The 15,541-nt window shown below is 36.3% G+C and overlaps 1 protein-coding gene across 1 annotated transcript in view; it reads left to right on the top strand.

The window, feature by feature from the left end:
• Window positions 1–15,541, top strand: part of Itpr (Inositol 1,4,5,-trisphosphate receptor) — a 1,112,489-nt gene that overhangs the window by 61,288 nt on the left and 1,035,660 nt on the right. The window contains exon 4 of the mRNA XM_090401920.1: window positions 11,299–11,385. Within this exon, the coding sequence (XP_090258046.1) occupies window positions 11,299–11,385 (87 nt within the window). The remainder of the gene's footprint in view (window positions 1–11,298; window positions 11,386–15,541) is intronic.

Below are 15,541 nucleotides of genomic sequence, written 5' to 3'. Positions count from 1 at the left end.
AGCTTTTCGACATATTCACGAATATTATTCTCATCAGAATATTTCCACTATAAAATATTTATTCATGATTTATTCATGAAAAATGCTTAGAAAACTAAAATGACAAATTCCAGGAACTTCTCGCGGAACACTTATTCACCTTTCGCAGAACACAGTTTGGGAAACCCTGCTCCAGATGATGACCTTAATATGAAGGTCAAGATGTTGGGAATTTAACCATGTTAAAAATAGCTATTTTTAACATGGTTGTAGAGTCCATAATTTGCCTAAAATGAATGCTGATCACCATGTAACACTTAAGGAAAGGATCGTTGTAGGAGGTCCCACTCTCCTATGCACAGCTCATAATACCTTAATTTAAATGCTTTCACTTCTTAAAGATACTTCACTTCTGCACTGACTTAACCTTGGTATCTTCCTGGATCTGGCTGTCACTGATAAGACCTCAGTAAAGGTCAAACCAGCCTGTGTAGAGGCCCTTCACATAACGTTTGTTCGTTATGGGATACCGTGGTGATTGATATGAAGTCAGTAGCCTTTATGTGTGAGTTAGTTGTGAATGTACTTTATGTACAGACTTTGTTTGCTTATGCTTTAGTAAAGGATTAAAACAAGAAAACAATTTCTTATCAAGTATAATTTGTAACCAAGCAGTAAAATTTTCTACAACCATCTCTGATCTGTAGTAGTGGGAGGTAATGAACAAGAGGTCATCCCTGGAAGTTGTATAAAGGTGGGGGTGAAGAGAGGTGTAAGGAGTAAGTATTTTACATAGAGAGTGGTATGCATCACCGGAATGCATTGTGAATATTGAGAGCATCAAGTAGTTTAAAACATTCAGTGTGATAAACATGTTGCTAGTTGAAGTGGATGTCTTGCAATGAGCCTGCTAATTCCAGAGGGTTGCTATAATAATAATAATTCTTCTGCTATCAACAGCAATACCTCACCCCTCTTTGTGAAAATGCAATAGCACTTACATTTTATCTACCTTGTCCAGCCATAAATACTGTTAAAACTTGAATAGCATATAAACCTTTAATCTATCAGTAAATCATTTACAGCTTTAATAAATTTAGTTTAATCCTTTATCTAAGTGTAAGCAAACGAAGTTTACGCCTGAAGTATTTTCAGGACTGGGGCAACTCTTGATAAAGGTGGACCAAGCTCTCATCACTCCTTGTCTTAGTATCTCCCATAATGCAAAGCACACTTCCTTGCAGACGTATAATGCTATCCATTAAGGGAAGGGCCATGAGCCAGACTCAGAGGTGGTGATATCAAGAGGGGGGGGGAGCAATCAAGAAGTCATCTTTACCTATATTCCCACTGACGAGACTTCGAAACCGATCTAGGTAGTGGCTCTTCCCTTAGTGCATAGTATTATACATGTCAGCAAGAAGATGTGCTTTGCATTATGGGAGACACTAAGACAAGGAGTTATGAGAACTTGGTCCACCTTTACCCTGATTTGCCTCAGTCCATACTTCAGGCACAAACTTTGTTTGCTTACATTTGGATAAAGGATTAAACAAACATTTTCTTACATTTATCCAAATGTAAGCAAATGTTTGCTTATAAAGGATTAAACTAAATTTATTATAGTCTAACTAAGTGGAAAAAAACTTCCAACATCTTTCTCTAAATCCAGAGTAATTTAATATTAAGGTGAGACACCTTTTGGCAACTTGTATAGGTAAAGATGACTTCTCCATTGCTTCCCCCCCTTGGTATCACCACCTCTGGGTCTGGCTCCCACTGATGAGACCTCGATAAAGGTCGAAACCAGTCTGAGTATTGGCCCTTCCCTTATTGCATAGCATTATACATGTCCACAAGGAGATGTGCTTTGTATTACATTATAGGAGATACTAAGACAAGGAGTGATAAGAGCTTGGTTGCCTCAGTCTTGAAGATACTTCAGGTGCAAACTTTGTTTGCTTACACTTGGATAAAGGATTAAACTAAATTTATTATAGTCTAAGCAAGTGGGGAAAAAAAAAACTTCCAAAAATCATTTACAGCTTTCAGCACATGCAAACCATGTGTATAATGTGCATATAGCAGCAGTCAATGTTTGACATGTCCCCTTTTTGCCTTCATGTACACCTGAAGTCTGTAAGGCCACGTATTGATGGTGGCACACACAACATCCAATGGAGATGCTGCCACTGCTCGCTCCAATTCCACCTTCAGGCTGATGATGCTATGGTGTTGTTTCTTGCAGATTACTTCCTCATGCTCTGACCACAATCTGAAGTCCAGCAAATTCAGATTGGGACTTCCAGATGGCCAATCAGATATGTGGTCGGTCACATTTGTCTCCAACCACTGTTGCGTGGTTCTTGCCTTGTGTGTGTGTGCAGTGATATGAGTCCTGTTGGAAGGTCTAATGCCTGTCTCAAAACAAGTTGTTGTTCAGTGGCTGTACCACAGGTTCTAGCATGGCGTCTTGATACAATTTGACAGAGGTTTTGACCCCTTTCTTGCAGAAATGCAGTTTGGATACCCTCTGATCTGTCACCCCCCCCACCAAACTATCACTGCATTGTGACGACCCTCTGAATCCTGGGTGCTATAGCACATGCTGTGATGTGACTGTCAGATGCATATTCTCAATCATTTTGGCATTTACATAACTCTTCAATGGTGAAAATCTTCTCATTTATAAAGAACATATCTCTGTGTCTGTTGATTGTGTAGCACTGGAGAGGCGCCTTTGATTTTATCACCCTTTGCTGCATAAACTGTGGTGTTAGGAAGTGTCCAGTAGAACAATGATAGGCTCTCAACCCAAGGTCGGCAGTTAATACATATAACATTGTTCTTTTGAAAAATGTTCTTCTCTCATTCTCACAGGATTATAGCAGAGACATCCCTTCACAGCCCTCACAAGCTCTTGTGTCCTAACATAGCATGTTTGACCTGTTCTTTAGGCAGTCCGATAAGTCTTCTGTTTCGTTATAATGGTTAATAGTATGATACGTGAACTTTCTATTGATCCCGAAGTGCTATTACAACTGCACAGGTCTCATAATCTCCCCACTGCATGTTAACTGTATAGCTAGATACCTTTCTCTACTGATAAACACTTGAATGTTGACTACCCACAGCACCACTAATGGAACTGGACTCATGCAATTCTGTGAGCAGTGTAGGGATGTGCAAACTTGTAGTAGTATTTATGGCAGAGTGTGTATATAACTGCATTATTCTTTGTCAACTATGTCTCACTAATGATGATTAATAATTGGCTAAAAATGCCTTATCCTAAATCTTGATTTGGGTGGTAATATTATAATAGTATATATGAATTGTACTATCCCCTTAGATGCACAATTGCCATTGCATCTTTTAATGGCTGTGCCATCCAGACTTTGAGAACCTGGAAACTGCATTCATCTTTTGATCAGTCCCATTCTCATACTCGCTTGCTTTAAGGGATGACTGCACATATGCTCAGTTACTTTCCCTATAGTTCTAATTTCCCTGATTTTATAATTCTGATTTCTCACTGAATAATACTCTCTTAATTGCATATATGTTAAGTGCAAGCAATCAGTCACACACACATTGCTTGAAAAGAAGTCAGCATGCATCCCCATGGGAAAGCTGTAATGAGTCACATGTATGTAGCCAGTATATATATTGGATTAATATGATGCTTCAATTCACTGCAGTTGTGTCCTGGTGAAATGGTGAGGAAGGAGCTGACAGAGCTTGAAATAGGCATTGTGTTAGGATACCATGTTGCAGGCCTATCTGTTTGGCAAATTTTTGACAAATTGGACCATTGCAGGTCAGCAATCAGTGATACCATATGGAGGTAGAAGTGCAGGGAGTCAACTACAGACAGTGCTGCCTGCAGAGGACAACCCACTGCACTCATCAAAAGTGCCTGTAGGGTGCTACGTAGGAGAGTGTATATATATATATATATAAAAACCGCCATTTGTTGGCTGACACAATGCAGAGTTCCAGTCATTGACTAGAACATGAATCCACACAAAAACATTCAGAACCAAGGCTCACAAGATGGGTTTCCATGGTAGGACCAATATGTCAGCTCTGCATTACATTATTTCAGTCAACATTGCTACATCATCTTCAGTTGTGCAAAGAGTGTGTAGAGTGGGACATGGAAGCTAAGAAAGCTGTGTAATGTAGCAGTGAATCACACTATGCCCTCTACTGAGTATATTGATGGGAGTGGGTGTGGCAGATGCTCAGTGAATGTCTCTTACCAGAGTGCATAACCTCAGCTATGAAATTTAGTGGTGGCAGTATCGTTGGTATGGTCCTGTTTTTCCTGGTTTGGCCTCGGATCTCTCTCTCTTTTTTTGTGGTGACACAAACATTGAACTCTGAGAGGTATCTGACCATTTTGAACAATGCAATGCTTATTACTTTATAGCATTTTTCTATGGAACTGAGTAATGTCTCTTTCAACAGAGCAATGAACCATGTTATAAGGCTGTTGCTGTAACTGTGTGGCTTGTGGACATGAATGCCACCACACTTTGACTGGCTTTCACAGAGACCTGATTTCATCAACCCTGTCAAACATCTGTGGGATGAACTTGGAATATTGGGTGATGTCAAGGTACACCCCCCCCCCACATACACACACACACACACAACAGTCCAGGTATTCATTACATGCCTACAGGAAGAATGGCCCATAAATTTCCATTGATTGCTTTTGTACACTAGCAGAAAGTATGCCTTGTAGGAATACTGCAGTCATCGCATCAAAGCAGTGATGCCTACATTATTAATGTGGGCATCATTGCTTTGTTTCTCACACTGTGGCGTCCATTTATTTCTTTCCAAGCAGTGTATAAGTCCTTTGATCCATCAAATTCACTTCACACCATTTGTTAATTAGTTTAACTCATGCAGGTTTGACTCAAGTTTAGCTCATCTCTCTGTAGTAATGAATAGATGTAGGGAGAAAACAGGATGAAATTATTATCATCAGACAAGAGATCAGAAGTAAGAGAGGAAGCGAAAGATCAGGAGAGTGGTATTGAAGAGAAAGAAGTACTTGGCGGTGGAAACATTAGTAGTGTGATTGATGAGGAGAGAATGGGAATGCAAGAGAAACAGGGAAAAGTTATTTGCCCCAAAATCATTGGAATAAGTGAAACATGTCTGAATGAAGATGGTATCCTAACGGGAATAGAAATGGAAGGAAAACAATATTTTTCGTGAGAATGGAAAGGACAAGAAGGGAGTGCTGCTGATAATAGCAGGGGAATTATGTCCACATAAGTTAGACACGAAAGAGGGAAATATTAACAATGGATATGAGGCAGTGTGGTATTAGGTGGATGTTGACAAGAAGACATTTAGTTGGATGTTTCTGTAGGCCAAGGAATGTGAAGGGTGGTGATGAAGAAATGCATAAACTATTTGGATTAGTGAAAAAAGGAAGGGAGATGATTGTTGTGGATGATTTTAATTCTGGCAGTATAGTTTAGAATGAAGAGATGGCATTTGGGAATAAGGATAATAAATTTCTTGAGAGACAATATCTCAAGGAGCATGTAAAGTAGGGTATGCGAGGATCGAGAGTTTTAGATATGATTATTTCATTAGAGGATGTAATGTAAATGGAGAGTTTTGCACTTTCCTCTAGTTGGTGAGAGTGATCATGAAGTGATCACCTGGGTTGTAGCTTGATATATGCAGATTTCTGTGCGCAAAGGATATATGTGGAAGTACAAGGCTGGTGATTATGACAATCTCAGGAGGCAGCTTGGAGCTATAGCATGGAATGAGTAGTTAAGTGGTAACGAAATAAATACTGCTTGAGAACTGACAAACAAATACATAACAGCACATCAATGTGGGAATGTATTCTGAAGGCCAAACAGCTGAATAAGGTAGGTGTAAAATGAATGAATGTGGGACTTGAGCATGAAAACTGGAAGAAGGTACTTTGGAGGAAGTACGAGATGAATAATGGTAATAATCGGTTACATGAAGAGTATATAGAACAAGCTAGGATAGTGACTCAGTTAGTAAGGAAAACAAAAGTACAGAATGAGCAGAAATTAACAAATCAGGCAAAGAAAAACCCTAGAGAGTTTTTTAGATATGTGGTAAGTAGAAGGAAGAAAGATTATGGTAAAATGATATTAATGGATGAAAATGGTAAAATGGTAATTGCTGCAGAAGATATTGTTGAGGCATTCAGTGATCAATTTATAAGGGTCTTTCATGCTCATCAGGGTGTAATCATGAATTTTAGTGTAGAGGACATAGGAAAGGATGACTTAATTGTGAGTGAATAAGAGGTATATGAGGAAATAACCTTGAAGTCAATAAAGCAGTAGAATTTTAATGGCATATCACCATGCTTCCTAAGAGAATGCTCCAAGGAATTGGCAGTAGCATTGGAATGCCTGCTTAATAAGAGTCTTACAATAGCACAAGTTCCAATGGGAGTGGAAAGAAAGTAAAATTGTTCCACTGCATGAAGGTGGTGATATGGCTGTGACTACAAATTATAATCCCATCTGTATATCTGGAGTTATGATAAAGGTACGAGAGATTGGTGAGAAGTAGGATACAGAAATTGGTTGATAACAGCAGTATTCTCTGTGGTTATCTGCATGGGTTTGTTAAAGGGAGATCATGTTTTACTCACTTATGTACTATAATGAGGTGACTAATTCCTTGGATAAGGGAGATGCATATATAGTGGTGTACTTGGATTTTGCAGAAGCTTTTGATAGACTGCCACATGACAAGCTGTTAAATAAATTGAAACAGATGGGATTGAATTCTGAGTTGGATCAGTGACTGGCTGTCAGATAGTTATCAGAAAGTTATATATGCGGGTGCAGTATCCCGAAAGAGAGAGGTCACTCACTCATGGTGTGCCACAGGGGTCAGTTTTGGGACCATTGTTGTTCAGTTTGTATATTAATGATATTGGGATGGGTTTAACTGGTGATATGCTGCTGTATGCAGATGATGCAAACTTAGGGAGAGCAATGCAAAGTCAAGCAGATGTGATGCCTTACAGGAGGACTTGAATAGATTGCATGAATGGGCAGGCAAGTGGAACTGTCATTTCAATGTTGCAATGTGTAAGGTAGGTTTTGAAATTTGGTAAGCATTGATGGAATGCAAAGCATACACTTGATATGGAAACTTTAAAGTAGGTAGAGGAGATGAGAGATCTAGTAGTGGTTGTGGTGGACACAGACCTGAAATTCAGGGGCACATGCATAAGTTATGAACACATCACATTGGATAATTGCAATGATGCAGAGGACCATGACATGCAGAAATAAAGAAATTGTAAAATCTTGCACGATAAGTTAATTTAGTTAACTTGTTACGCTCGATTTTACAAGGGTGTCAAACAAAAAAAAAAAATGTAGAAAATAAGATGTATAAATATTCTTTGAATGTAAATTAACTACTTTGTGAAATATATTAGATACAGTGGTATCTCGCTAATCCAAACTAATAAAAATCATGATCATTTGGATTAGCGAATTATCCCCCAAGAGATATTGATAACCAGCGTTTAAGACAAAAATAATCGGATTCTAATGGTACATCAATTCAATTCTATAAATAAATGAAGTAACCGATAGAAAAAAAGCTACTGTACTGTAATGTAAAACTTATAAAATAATACCAGGTTATTTTAGTAAAAAATTTAGTTTGTATATATCTGTATTTTTGAGGTTTCTGATTTAATAAAATCGCATAGTTCAGTACATAACTTCATTTGCGTAAACAATATCGCTTTCTTGTGTACAACACAAAAAAAAGTTTCACAAAATAACACACAAACAAGTTTTGTTTTATTTCTCTGTAAAAAAAAAAAAGTCACTGATTTTCTTTTGCTTCTTGGAAGCTAAACTTTTTTCGAATGCTTCTTCTCAGAGCTGCATTAGCAATAAAATTTTGTGGAATGGCATATCATTCTGCTTAGCCCATTCTGTACACATATTAAAACTGTAACTGCCTCTTCATGTTTTATTTTTTTTTCTTCGAGTTCTTTATCATCATCGTCGTCTTCTAATTCATTCTGTATCGTCATATTTATAATTTCAGCATCTGATTTGAACTCATATTCACTTTTGGTTCTACCTGTAATCCATTCCTTAGCATCTGTTTGTGAAATATCAACATCTGCATTTATATTTTTAGCTAAATTATGCACGTTTTGGATTTCCTCTTTTTGTATATCACCGTAGTTATCTTGGTAAATTCTAGGTGACAGATTTTTCCATGACGCTTGAATTGCTTCAGGCTTGAGACTTCCCAAGCAGCAGCAACAACTGAGAATGCTACATCCTTCAAATTTATATTTTTTATTGATGTGATAACGTCATAATTTTGGGAAATTACATTTAAAAGCAGGTCTTTATGATCTTTTAATTTAATGGATTGTATTATGGTCTGATCCAGTGTCGCAACAATGGAGTACAGCTTGGTGGCAAAATAATAGTACACAAAATAATAATAGGTAATAAATCAAACTTTTTCAAACCGCAGTTCGGATTACTGGAGGGTTTGAACTAAAGAGGTTCGGATTAGCGAGATGCCATTATATTACCTGTGTAACTATAGTGTTTAAAAATAGAGGAAAGGGATTGCGCCTTATTAATATAGTGAGTCAGCAAGAAATATAAAAGAAAGTTTCGCAACAACTTATGAACAAATTAAGCACCTAAAACAAAGACTTTCGGCAAGAGAGAACCCAAGTGACGTCATCGTGCTGGAGGGTAATCACGGACACTTCAGAATAGGAACAAAGAATGAGGAGGATATTTAAGGGCTGAAAGGGGAGAAAAAGGGGCTGCTAGGTTTTTTTTTTTTCTGTGCTGGGAGAGAATAGAAGAGGCAATGACTAGGAGCTCGTGGCTGGAGGTTTGGTAGTTCGTACCTCGTGACCCTGATGGTTTATCATTGGGGTTTCGTCAACAGTAGGTCACCCTGAAGTTTTCTGGGTAGTTTCCAAGGCAAGTCTGCCAATGTATCCAATGGATATATGTTGAATGCGAAATCAGAATTTCTCCAGTTGCCTGTTAGTGTAATCAACAGGCAGCTGCCAGCTGTAGCAGAAAGAAGGAAGGATATCATTTTGTACTCAGGCCAAAACAGAGTACAGAAACATCCAAGTTAAAGAAAGAAGTATCCAGATAAAGGCAAAGATTTGAGATGTCCTGATGGCAACTTTGTTCGTGGTAAAGGACTGTTTATAAAGGAAAAGAACTGTGAGTAAGCACATCATATCGATATTTCCTGGATTGTAGATATGTAAAAATTGTATATAAATATGTTAAGTGTCTGTGCTAATTTTTGTAAAATACTGAGTAGAGTGTCAGAGTGGTATAAATGTGTATGTTATAGTTTTACAAGGTAAATTTCTGAAGTTAGTTATGCTGGGAGAAACAGTTATTCCCCACTATTTGTATAGTATGTATTGTATAATACTAAGTAGTGTGTTAGGGTTGCGTGAACACAGAATGTGTATGTTTTAATTGTGTAATGTATTTTCTGGAGTTAGCTATGCTGGGAGAGAACAGTTATTCCCCACTATTTGTCTAGTTTGTAATCCCAAGTTTTTTAGTTAGAATAAAATTCTTTGTTTGAACAACAATTTGATCTGATCATTGCAAATGCACTATCTTAAAAAAATTATAGACCTGTGTGTGTTAATTGGATACTGCCACGATTTGCTTTACCGTTAAGAAAATTTTGACTAGATTATATCATTATTCCATTTCTTTAATTTCTCACTCTCTATTACTCTGTCTGACTGGTGCAGTCGTAAATCAAATAAATTTGTCAGACTGAAGAGTGAGAAATTGAATGTACCGCAATCATATAGACGGTGATAGCTAGAAGTAGTTTGCTTTGTGTGTGGCAGGAAGAAAGGGGAAACAAAATTTAAGATAGAGAAGCTTAGCGAGTTAAACATATAAACAAATTTTTCTTTAAACTGGCAAAGTCAGTAGAATGATAATATAAGGAAATATAAGAACAACAAAGGGCAAAATAAATCAATTAAATAGAGTAAAAGTCAATAATAAAAGAGTTAATAGTAATAATCAAAGTAGAAATAAAGAATTTACACTGGCACAGTCTAAGATGTAATAACATACATAGAAAAGGAAAAATCATGCTATTTTGACAAGATTATGATGCCATTGTATCATAACCTCTTTAATCCAAAGGCCTTGTCTCATATCGATTATTGTGCATAGATTGGTCACTGAGTTTTCATGGTGACAAGGATATGTTAGAAAGGTCTAGAGAAGATTCACAAAAGTGGTCAGTGGTCTTTGGAATGGGAGTATGAAGACATATTGAAAGAATATAAATTGCAAAGCCTTGTGAATAGGAGGAGGGGATAATGATCGAGACATGTTAGTCAGGATTATCAGTTGACATGGAAGAGATTTTTCATAAATTGGGAGAAGGTGTATAAGGCATGATTGGATGAGAATTGCGTGCGATAGTGTGTACCTCCCACAATGAGTCTCTGACTCCACGGAGCTCAGATGTTAATAAATACTTCTATGATTGTTTGACTGCTTCTCTTTGTTTTGTTCTTGTTTGTAATAATTGTTCATTCCACTAGTCTTTCCCATCTTTTTCTTTAATTACGTTGTCATTCCCACTCGAGATCTTCTCTTCCAGCCTTGCAGTTTATTGGAATATATTGCTGATTCTGTTGTTTCTTCATTTCATTTTTTTGGTTTGATTATTATTATTACCAAGTCACATCTTGGTCATTTTGGTTTTGCATTAAGCTGTACTTTGTTTTCTATATTCTGAAAGTTCCTACAGTAATTATGATATTTCGTCAAATCCTTGAGCTTTTCTCAGAAGCGTTTTGCAATGAAATTACTTTTGAGACTTTCAAGTTAGATTAATTACCTCAATAAGTGAAGTATAGTAGTGGTTCTGCCATTTTCCTCCAGATATTATTTATATCACTACTTCGTATACTTTTAGCAAGGAAAAGGATACAGTGATGTTTAATATAATGCAGCTTTTTATCTTCAACTGAAAAAATAGTTTTGGAAAGTGGTGGAGTAAAATTTAGACACTGTAGAAAACTTTTGATTGATAATTTTTAAAAAATAAATAAAAAGAAAAAATTTGACACACATCAACTTTTATCATTTTATCAGAGAGAGAGAGAAAATAAAGGGATAGAATCAAAGAACTAAGCTAAAATATGTATAGAAACATAAGTTGACTGTATTGAAATAACCAAACAAAGAGATCTATACTGTAGTTATTTTGCTATTTCAGCATGCTGCAGAGCTGGAAAAGAAGCAGAATGACACTGAAAATAAAAAGTTAGTAGGAACTATAATCCAATATGGAGGTGTCATACAGGTAAGTTTTTATTTTATTTTATTTTTTATTATCAACAGACAAATATTTGTAAAACTAATAATGGGTATGTGTCATCATATGTATTAAACTCTCCAAAAGTTATATTCTTGTTTAATCCAACAAAGTAAACAAAGCTTGCACATGAAAAATCTTTCTGCAACTTACTCTAATCCAGAGTATTTTGATTATAAGATGTTACACATTTTCACTACTTGTAAATATGACTTCTGAATTACTTCAACTTTGGTATCCTTCTGAGTCTGGCTATCACTGACAACACCTTGGATTTCGGCAAGTTAAGTACTTTGTTTTTTTCCCCTTTGTTTTTCACTTTAATATTTAATTATTTTACTGGTGCTGTTGTGGATTATGTAAGTAAATATTAAGATTGCTGATAGTGCAGTTAATATCTGCATTACAGGATTACTTTTAGCCATATCATAGCCATCATTTTATTACATAATCCTGTGATATAGAAACACCACCAGCATTTGCTGGTGGTGTTTCTATATCACAGGATTATGTAATTTTCAGTTTTATGACTGAAATGTTTCTCTTATTATCAAATGTAGAGGTTTTAGTCCCACACCCCTGAGATAATGGTACCAATTTCTCCAAGAGTGTCAACTCTAGGAATTGACATTCTGGGATGTGAAGAAGTGAGACAGGAGACTAAGGTTTTAAAAGAGATAATTGTGGCCAGCATGATTTATTCTTTCATGCTGTGCTGTGGAGGAAAATATTTAATTGCAGTTTTACATTGCAAGGTACCACAATAACTCCTGTAATGATAGGAAGTCTGGTTAAAACATTAAAATTTGAGAGATTTCCATTGGAATTATATAGAAAACAGTAATGAAATTCTTATCCAGCTCATCTCAAAATGAGGTAAAATCAATAACATACAAAAGGGTGTATCAGGCGAAGATCCAAACTGTTTTTCTGGTGAGGTCACCTTCAAAATAGATATGAAGATGCCATACCAAATTTTGTCACCATCAGCACAACTTGAATTATGGTGAACTATCTAGAGTAGAGGCCTGTATTGCAGTTCATACAATCATTTCTGTGGCAACTGCCCCAAAGCTAAATGTTTTAACTTAGAGCCAATTAGAACAGCATATATATTGGAGGACATAAGGAAGAGTTCCCAGATCTTCCAATTCAATCTAATAAAGAGAGCACTTTCAAACAAATTATACTCAGTAAAATCACAAAAAGTGCATCACAAAATCAGCCCCAAAATTCCAGATCTGCAGGAGCCATTTTCCCAGTCAAATATGGATGGAACAACATAGTGAAAATTAACAATAATAATCTACAACAACTGAACGGATACAAGACCAAATACAAACAAATGAAACTGTTATACAGGAGAAACAAGAGAAGAAAGAGAAAAGCAAATACAAACATTATCATCAACATGATAATTATAGATGATTAAAAATGTAAAGATGGAGAGGGTTGTAGATTGTTAAATGAAGAATCCTCAAGCTTAGAAGAGTTTAGGGACTATGAGGAATCATCTCATACTAATAAAGGGAAAGCAAGAGATACAATTAAAAAAAAAAGTTTACTGATCAAAGTTTTCTCAGTACAATCATCATCTACATGAAAAGAATATCAGTAGCTTCCAAATCAAGAATGGAGCCAAAATTGAAATAATGGCAAGCAAATGTAAAAAACTAGAAAAGCATTTCCTAGAAGCAGGCTATGCGATTGTCCCGTCACAGATTGAAGACCTCATCACGTTCATTCAAAATCTAGAAGTTAAAGACATGCCAGTGACTCTTCACTAATCACATCACCATCACCTTTCTGCATTACCTCATTCATTGTATGAGGACTCCACAGGCCAGTTTAAGCAAGAAGCTATAAGGAAAATTATTTTATGCCATAATATCAGTTGTTTGTTTCTTCAAGAAACTTACTTTTGCAGATATAAACAATTTAATAGATAGACATTCTCTTTTTTCTTATTGGAGCTTTAGAAAATTTAACAGGTCTGGAGTATGAAGTGCTTATTCTTACTCAACTCCTTAGGTCATTCTGCAATATCCAGAGGGATACAGTGCAGAAGAGAGAATCTCGACAATAGACTGGAAATATTGTGGATGTGTAATAAGGTTTCTAAATGTTTTTGCTCCATCAAATGGCAGCTATATCTATATGATGCCCACTACATCATGGCAACTAGAGATTGGAATTGTATTGAAAATTCCATTAGACAAAATAGGAGGACAGACACTCCAGAAGTGGAAAAATGGGATATACACAGTTAAAAAAATGCCTTGACAATGCTCAGCTATAAGACATATGCAAGATTTGCAATCCTAATCTCCAGACTTTCGTGTACACGAATCAGGATATTAGTATCCATCTTGATCAAATTTATATCTCTTCTTCGCTTATAAGCAGGGTAATTCAGATAAAACATCTTGACATCAACATGTCAGAACATAATCCAGTTCTACACTTGTGGACCATGGAGACTTTCACTAAATTTCTTATTGATCTTTTCAACTAAACTCTAGACCCTCTGTTTAAACAGGAATAGCTTCACCTAGAATTTGGTTACATAGTTAAAATTCGAACAAGCAGTAAAACAGAATATAATTGAATTATATATTTGGTTTAATCCTTTATCCAAGTGTAAGCAAATGAAGTTTGTGCCTGAAGTATTTTCAGGAGTGGGGCAACTCATGGTAAAGGTGGGATAAGTTCTGATTACTTGCCTTAGTATCCCATAATGCAAAGCAAATCTCCTTGTGAACATGTATACTGCTATGCATTAAGGAAAGGATTCACTACCCAGAACAGTTTCGACCTTTATTGAGGTCTCATTAGTGGGAGCCAGACCCAGAGGCGGAAGTAATACAGAAGTCATATCACCATATACCAGTTGCCAAAAGGTGTCAACATCTTATTACTAAAATTCTCTGGATTAGAGATAGTTGATGGAAGTTTTTTCACTTGGCTATGCCACCAATTATATATATGGTTTAATCCTTTATCCAAGTGTAAGCAAGCGAAGTTTGCTCCTGAAGTATTTTCAGGATGTTCTTTGCATTGTGGAATACTAAGGCAAGTGATCAGAACTTATCTCACCTTTACCACGAGTTGCCCCAGTCCTGAAAATACTTAAGGCGCAAACGTCGTTTACTTACACTTGGATAAAGGATTAAACCAAATATATAATTGGTAGCATAGCCAAGTGAAAAAACTTTCATCAATATAATTGAATGGGAAAAGGAACAGGCTTTCCTCAAAAAAAGAAAGTTGAAAGACCAGAATAAAGTGAGAAGCTGGTTCATAGGAAACCAACACAGTGGTATAGAATGCAAGCCCCACTGAATGCTTGCTACCCTCATATGTTCTACTAAAGATCAACTCCCTTCTTTCTCTGTACTTGGAGTATATAAAGTGTTGCTCTTGCTAGTATATAAAGTTTTGCTCCTGCTAGTATATAAAGTATTGCTCCTGCAGTCAATTGGGCCTTGTGGACCATGCTTTAGATACTGTTCATAGAATCAATTGGAAAAAGACTCGTGCTCCATGACAGTAAATTAGGGTTTCTTTCGGACCCAGGCAAAATTCAAAAAGGAGCCGAGCAAAGTTGCCATTGTAATCGACTGCTATTTGCATTGGTTCTTGAGCCTTTCTTGCAAGAAGTCTATAATACATGTGCTGTATGAGGGATAACAGTTCCCTCAACTATGAAGCAAAATAAGATATTAGCTGATGAAGTAGCAGGTACTTTGAAGGATAATGATTCCATATAAATCTTTCTTGGTATTTTGGAAAAGTTCAGCAAAATCAGCAGATTAACTGCTAATGTTGAAAGATCATTAAAAATTTTTGGAAAGTGGGATCTTGGAATCATTTCCTTTGGACTAGCCCCTAAGGAAGAACCTCTCACCATACTTGGAATTCCCTTCTCCACTTACCCAATATTTCCAGTTCAAGAACTTATATACAAAAACGTTGGACCACTTTTGTTTTCTTCTAAAGCCATACTACATAACACCATAATCATCCCTACTCAACTGTACATAACAAATATTAGACATTAAACAAGATGAAGCAAATCATGGGGAATATTTTTGGTTTAGCTAATACTAAGAAGTTCTTCTCTTCAAAGATTAGGTATTTGTCT

This window comes from Typopeltis vanoorti, chromosome 2, assembly GCF_054136105.1.
Source record: "Typopeltis vanoorti isolate ZY-2024b chromosome 2, IOZ_Tvanoo_1.0, whole genome shotgun sequence".
NCBI lineage: Eukaryota > Metazoa > Arthropoda > Arachnida > Uropygi > Thelyphonidae > Typopeltis > Typopeltis vanoorti.
The sequence above is the reverse complement of the archived record's forward strand: the minus strand, read 5'-3'. Positions and strand labels throughout refer to the sequence as shown.